The following is a 7,403-nucleotide window of genomic DNA, read 5'->3' on the forward strand; positions in this document are numbered from 1 at the left end:
ATGCTATCTTTGAATTCAACAAATCTCCTGTTTACTCTCCGGACAATCTAACCCTCTACTGGGATTGGGTGGGACACCTTTTTTTTTTTTAAACAAATAATTATCTTGTGCGTTTTCCAGCTCTTTATAGTGTAAAGCTCATTTTCACATCCTTTAATCACAACATTTTATAAGGACAAGCATCGATATTCTACTCAGCAGAAGATCTCAGGCAAGTTATGATTCTGCCACTTGCCTAAGGGGTGTCCCCTTAGAGGAGTCCCCGCAACTCTGAGCTTCAGTTTCTTCATCTGTGAAATGGGTATCCCGATCAAATAACATTTCTGCCAGGCCACAAGCCCCAGACAAAACTTTACAAATTCCAGCTCCTCTCCTTCCAGCTCTGTCCCCCGGGCGACAGTGTGTTTCAACACGGAGGCCTTGCTGAGCACACACACAAGGCACCGCTTCACTGCATCTTCAACCCGGCGAGGAAGGACGTTTTCATCTCCATCCTGGTGATGCCACCGCCGAGACAGGGCAAGGCTGAGGAACTGACCCTTATTTGGGCCTAGTCCTCAGGTTTCAGGGCTTCCCCGCCAGCCGGGCCCTGCGGCCACCTTGCAGTAACCCCTTACTCACAGTGTTCAGAAAACAAAGGGGACGAGAGTGGGATCAGAGCGAACCACAGGGCCTGATTTTTGCATTCAGATCATCTGTGGCTGCTAGTGGCAGGTGTGTGTGCGTGTGTGTGTGTGTGTGTGGGTGGGTGTGGGTGTGGGTGTGGGTGGAGGGGGCTCTCCGGGTTTCAGATCATCTGTGGCTGCTAGTGTCAGGCGGGGCGGGGCCTGGCTAGTGTCAGGGGGGGTGGTCCTCCGAGTTGGGCTTCCTGCCGCCCTACCCTCTGTATCACGATGCGGCCCCTCATGCCTAAATTTCAAGGAAATAGGCCTCAGAAAAAGCCCTAGACCCTAGAGGTACGCAGGGTAACCACTCGGCTCCTAAAGCCCACATAGAAAATGGAGCCGCTCCGGCGCCAGGCGCCAGCGTCTGCACCGCTTTCCGCCGCGGCCGCCTTACAGGCGAGGCCGCTCGGCGCCTCCTCCCGGCTCCCTCCAGGAGGCGCTGTAGGACCGACTCACGGTCCAAGGTGCGGTCGCCTCCGGAGGGCCTCCCCGCAGGGGCTATGGAGCACCGAGAAAAGCAACCTCCACGGCTAGAGAGGCATTTCCCAGGAGCCGCCCCGGTCGCCTCGCGCGCGCCACACACTTCCGCTTCCGCCTCTTTTGCCGGAAGTTGCTCTCAGAACTAGCGTGCGGTCTTTGTCAGCTTCCACCATGGCGTACCGCGGCCAGGGCCAAAAAGTGCAGAAGGTGATGGTGCAGCCCATCGTATCCTACGTAGGATGTCAGGACTGGGAGGTTCGGGCCAGAAAACGGGGGGCGAAAGCGCAGACCGAGAGCAGGCCTGAGGGAGCGGAGTGTGGACCCACATCCCATGAGCACCCGGGGCGACCGAGGCCGGGAGAAAGCGCGGGGTAGTTGAAGACCCGGTGAGAGGTGGGCTTGGGCAGCCCCCTGCAGTGAGCAGTGCAGGAGTGGCGCGGATGAGCGAAGGAAGACGGCTTTAGTTAGGTACCGAGTGGAGGTGGGAGTCCTCAGGCTCAGGGAGGAGGAAGATGTCGGCGCCAAGAAGCCCCTGGAGAGCAAAGGAGTGGGAGGGATTCCTTCGGAGCGTTCGGGAGCCCCTAAAGAGTGCCTGGCTGGGCTCCGGCCGTTGCCTGGACACCAGACCTCGTGTTCAGAAAACAAAGGCGAGATGGGGGTGGGATTGACCCGTTTCGGGGAGCACGGTCTACCCTCTGCCTGTATTTTTTTTTTCCTTAACCCCTGGTGCAGAACCTCATCTTCAGATACTTGCAAAATGTACGTAAGTTGTTTGCGCTTTGTTGTTGTGTCATTTTTTTTTTTTTTTTTTTTAAGTAAAAGGTGAATTTATTTGGCTTGTTTGCATCATCCTGCCTAATCAGCGTGTTCTAGAGTTAAAAATAGGTGAAACGGGCGCCTGGCTGGCTCGGTCGGTCGAATGTGCGACTCTTGATCTTGGAGTGGAGTGTTCCAGCCCCACCGTGGGGCTAGAGTTTCCTTAAGGAAAAAAAAAAAAAGTAGGTGAAACCGGAGATTGGAGGAGTATTTGCGGGGAAGGGGCTCCGGGATGTAATGAAATGCCCACTCCAAGCAGTGAAAGAATAGTGTCATTACTTTTGCAAGACCAAAAGTACTTCAAAAAGCAGTTCTTGGCAGGCATGACTGGTATTTGGGTACTTTTGTTGGTACTCATTATTGGAACGTTTCCCCTTTCCTTTCGTCTGGGGTGAAACATTGAAGGAAAGAAATCCTGTCGACTTTAAGCCACATAATAAGGTGGTGTGTTTAGCACTTGGGAGAAAACTGAGATATAAAAAAGATGCCCGAAAAGGAAGAGAGGAGGGATACCTTCAGAGGATATAGTGGCAGGCAGCTTTCCTTTAGGGGAATTTTTAGCAATTCACATTGTGAGGTAGTAGGGCCGAGTATTTAAGTTATTTTGGAAAGAAAATGCATTTTCTGTTGCTCTGACAGTTGTAGCATGTGTAACACAGTTGCAGACAGACTAATTTCAAGCCATGATAATTTTTTTTTAAGTAATCTCCACCCAACGTGGGGCTCAAACCCATGACCCCACGATCAAGAGTCACATGCTTCACCCAACTGAGCCAGCCAGGCACCCCAAGCCATTGTAACTTTTTTTTTTTTCTAAGCAGGCTTCATGCCCAGCGCAGAGCCCAAAGTGGGGCTTAAACTCCTGACCCTGAGATCGAGACCTGAGCTGAGGTCAAAAGCGGGGGTGCTTAAGCCAGTAAGCCACCCAGGTGCCCCCAAGCTATTGTAATTTTTAATCACCAGGCTTGAGGGTCCTTCCCCTGGTTGTTAAATGTGAGATGTGGAAAACTGGGAACCTAGAGAAAGCCGTTTTGAAGCTGGATTTTGCTATTGCAGATAAGAAAGAAGCCCTGATGATTTGGGAATTGCTGCTTTATGCTATACTGTCAATTAGCACTCAATATGTATCGAGACGAGAAGCTGTAAGAAATACAATTGAGTCCCAGCATCACAGGAAAATTAACTTGGTCCCAATATAGCATTTATTGAGACTGTTGCTTGGCAAGTAACTACTCTTGGTTACTAATTCTTACATATGATTTGAGTAGTTAAATTCTTGGCTTTTATTTTTGAAGGTTTTCTTTAGGAGCCAGATTTCTGTATTGTTTGACCAGAGTGATTGTGTTTTGCTTATTTTTTTAACATACCTATTTTTACGATTATTTCAGAGATCTCGGATTCAGGTGTGGCTTTATGAGCAAGTGAACATGCGGATAGAGGGCTGTATCATTGTGAGTAACCAGGATGTTTTCTCTCAGTCGGTGTTCATAGAAAACGATTTTGCAAAAATGCCCAGCCAGGACAGTGTACAAAAAGACAGTGACCCAACCCAAGGAAGGTTCTTCAGGACCACTGTTCTTGTCTCACTGTTGTACTTAATAGGGCTTGGGTCATTCATAAGAGAGGGACAATTAATCTTTAAAAATTATTTGAACAACAGTGTTAGTATTTGAAGGACGGGGCGAAAGAAATGAAATTACAATGGGGTGAAAGTCAGTGGTGCATTAGTTCTGTCTTAGGTGATAACCTGAATATAGCTGGGTGGGGTTAGTTCAGTAGGACTTTAAGGATGGCAGAGTACGCTAAATAATGTTTTAAAGAAAGACAAAACAGTGCTCGCTTCAGCAGCACATACACTAAAATCGTAAAGAAAGATAAAACGTGGCTGAAAAGTTGTATGTTAGGACACTTTGGTATTCCCTTTAGACATTGTAGATTCCGTCAGTAATCTCCCCTTCTGTGATTACTAGTAGAAAAACAAACGTTCTGGGTAGTGGTGATAGCGTTTTGTGAGGAACACGGGAGGAGTGGTGCCAGCGCAAGTCACACACAATTCTGTATGGGACAGGTTGTAAAAGACAGGGACAGTGGCTCTTAGGCGCAGCTAATCAGATCTTAAGTCCAAAAGGCTCTAAAGGTAATTTGGAGTACGTTCTGCCTTTCTTTTGTTATTTAAAAAAAGGCTTAGGAGGGAGATGGTGTTTCAGCTGAAAGATCAGTAGAAAGGTGAATTTCTGAAGTTAGTTGGCATTTCTATATTGAGGTTGGTGTAGTCATCTGAAATGGCGTGCGTGCGATTTTGCTTGAAGATGACATTCGGTTGGCTTATCTTTCTAGGGTTTTGATGAGTACATGAACCTCGTATTAGATGATGCAGAAGAGATTCATTCTAAAACAAAGTCAAGAAAACAACTGGGTAAGAATAGCTGGCCTCTTGGACTTGGAGAAATATTTATTCGCTTGCAGAATTGAACGAGTTGTAACTCTATTCATGTTTAAATTTAGTGTGCAGTTGAGAATTCACTGTGTGGAGGAGTATATGCTTTTGAAATCCTCCTCAGCCACTTGCTGCTTACCCCGCTCCATTTCTGCTTTTGTTTCTCCACTCAGACCCCTCTCATGAAGGTCACCAAAGACTAACGGTGTCAAATCGAATCGTCAATCCTAGTTCTCATTTTATAGAACTCCGAACAGCGTTTGGCGCTGCGGGCCACTCCCACCTTAAAACGCTTTGTTCCTTTGGCTCCGTGATACTGTACTCGGTTTTATTTTTCATTTCTAGTTACTCCTTTTCAGACTTTTGTATATTCATCCTTTCAGACCCCGCCATTAAATGTTTTGAGTTGCTCAAGGCTGGGTTCTAGGCCCTCCTGTCATTTGGTGTTATTTACCCAGGCCCTCTAGACTATACCTTCAGTTGCCATCTCTATATTGACCTCAGATTCACCTCTGTGGCGGTAGGCCTCTCTGAGCCTATTCACCATGTCTACCTGGATGTGTCAAAGGCTCTTCAAAGTGAGCATGTCAGAAATCAAATCGCTTCCCACTCCCTGTACACTCTTTTAGACCTATTTTAGTGTTCCTGCCTTACTGAATGGCACCAACCCCCATTCAGTTTACTGGTTGATTTCTTTGCAACTGCCTCAGCCCCCTCCACTTTGCTCTGCAGGCTGCAGTTATCTTTGAAAAGCACCAATTTGACCTTGTCATCCCTCTGCGTGAAACCTTCCGTGACTTCCTGTTGCTAGTGGGATAAGAAAATCTTTAATGTATTCTGCAAAGTTCTTCGTGATCTTTTCTCTCTCTGCTCGTTTTGTATCACTGCTTCATTTTCTGAGCTTCATCCACACGTGTGCTCTTTCAGCTGTTTGAACCTGCACACTTGCTCCACCATAAATCTTTGTATATGTGGTTTCCTATGTGTTTAGGACTCCAATCAAATGTCAGATATCAGGTTTTCTTTTTGTCTTACAGGGGTGAGGATGGGGGCGGGGGGAGACAGGCTGTGCTGAGTTTATAGTAAAACACTCATTAGTGGGATTGTTCGATTAATGTCTCTCTCACTGGGCCTCGTGCTCCATAAGTCCTCTCTTTTTTGCTCCCTAATAGGCCTAGCGCCTAATTCAGTGCCTGTCATACAATAGAAACAAAAAAATATTTGAATAATGAATGCAGTTCCTGAACCCAGTTAATGAAGGGTCTTTAGGAATCATGACTTCAAGACAAGCAGTCATTTCTTTCAAAATCCTGTTCATTTGAAGTTATTTAGGTACTTGGTTTTTAATTGTTTAATGCCTAGTTCACAGCTCACTAGTACCTTAATCAGTGGTGGCCTTCAGGTGTCTCTTTTTTCCGGACCCTGAGGATTCTCTTGAGCCTGTAGGAGATATGTGGAAGGTAGAATCTGAGAAGTGGTATGGTGTTTTGCTATGCTTCTTTCTGTTGAGGCTATTTTTGTGAAAGTCTGGATTTTCGAATTTAAACATGTCTTGCCAGGAAGGGTAAGCTAGCTTTATTGACATCAGTATATATGAATTATTTGGAGGGTGTTGAATTCCTATAATAGTATTTATCCTATAGAATAGATTAATATTACCTGTTGTAGAAGTCTGAGAAACTTAAAAATCAATCACAATTGGGGTTGATTAGTATTTCTCAAAATGATTTTACTCAACACTGAAGATATTTGTAGCTATTTCTCAGGAAAAAAGTATTCCCTGCTCAAATAAGTTTAGGAAATGGTGGATAAAATTTGAAGAATTTTATTTATTGTAGGGTAGACTCTTTAATTTATTGAAAACAAGAATGATATGGGATGCTGTCAAATGTTTTAAACTTGGAACACAACTCGTTCTTCAACTTCTACAAACTCAGAGCAGTGGGAAATGTTGGGGTAGACCTAGTCAGTTGACTTAGTCTGTAGAAATTGTAGGTTTCATAAAATAATATTTCTCTACATTCATTAGTTTATTGTTGAAAAAGCTCATACACTCTAATATGCAGAGCTTTTCAATATGTGGATATTTCAAATTTTTCACATACCTTCTCAAGGAAGAAAGCATTTCAAAATTGCTCAAGTGTGATCTGAAATTCTGAGGCTAAAAGGTGTTGCACACTTGTCTGAGTGGCTATTAATAGCTTTTTTTTTTTTTTTTTTTTAATTTTCTGTTGCAGGTCGGATCATGCTAAAAGGAGATAATATTACCCTGCTCCAAAGTGTCTCCAACTAGAAATGATCAATGAAGTGAGAAATGCTTGAGAAGGCCATGTAGTTTGTTTTTTTAGAGGTCCTTTGTTGGGAGTCTAGTTCTAAAACATTTGTTCCTATTGTTCTGATTACCTTTATGTTATTACCAGATGACAATAAATGCTGTGGGATTGTTTTTATTTAAACATTTACATTGTTTCTTTCTATCCAGTGTTAGAGACCTTTTACACGGTGGCCCCTAAGTTTTCTGAAGGGCGGCAGTTGCCCCTGGGCATTTGTCTTTTATAGGGCCTGGATCTGTAGATTCTTAAGGCAAAGAGTAGGAATTCTACCTGACAGGTAAGCTTCTGATAGTGGGTCATGGAGAAGAGGAGGGTTTGCAGAAACAAAGGTTTTTAAACTAATACATGTCTTCATTATCAGTTCTAGTAGTAGATGCTGGAACACTAGAATTTCTAACCACAGTAGGTTGGAGGTGCTGTAATAGTTTCAGTATTTGCTTATTAGCACTCTCCGATCACTCTCTGAGGTCTTTGTGAATTTTGTATTACTAAGATCAGAATGTGAGAAGTATCTGGGTATAAGCAAAGAGTAAAGTGCCCTAAACGTACATTTAAAATGAGATCTGTTGGGGCACCACCTGGGTGGTTCAGTCGGGTAGGTTTCCGACTTGAGCTCAGGTCATGATCTCGCAGCTCGTGGGTTTCAGCCCTGTGTTGGGCTCTGCGCTGGCA

The 7,403-nt window shown here is 44.8% G+C and overlaps 1 protein-coding gene across 2 annotated transcripts; it reads left to right on the forward strand.

Moving 5' to 3' along the window:
- Positions 1–1,258: 1,258 nt before the first annotated feature.
- On the forward strand, positions 1,259–6,854 carry SNRPE (small nuclear ribonucleoprotein polypeptide E). Of its 2 annotated transcripts, XM_042925998.1 has the most exons (5): positions 1,259–1,370; positions 1,878–1,904; positions 3,350–3,412; positions 4,299–4,377; positions 6,636–6,854. In XM_042925998.1, the coding sequence occupies exons 1-5, from the start codon at positions 1,317–1,319 to the stop codon at positions 6,689–6,691; spliced, it is 279 nt and encodes a 92-aa protein (XP_042781932.1). In that variant the 5' UTR covers positions 1,259–1,316; the 3' UTR covers positions 6,692–6,854. The 2 variants fall into 2 exon arrangements, with proteins under 2 accessions (XP_042781932.1, XP_042781933.1); XM_042925999.1 differs by lacking the exon at positions 1,878–1,904 and having other exon boundaries at positions 1,266–1,352.
- The last annotated feature ends 549 nt before the right edge of the window (positions 6,855–7,403 follow it).

Source organism: Panthera leo, chromosome F3, assembly GCF_018350215.1.
Source record: "Panthera leo isolate Ple1 chromosome F3, P.leo_Ple1_pat1.1, whole genome shotgun sequence".
NCBI classification, from domain to species: Eukaryota; Metazoa; Chordata; class Mammalia; order Carnivora; family Felidae; genus Panthera; species Panthera leo.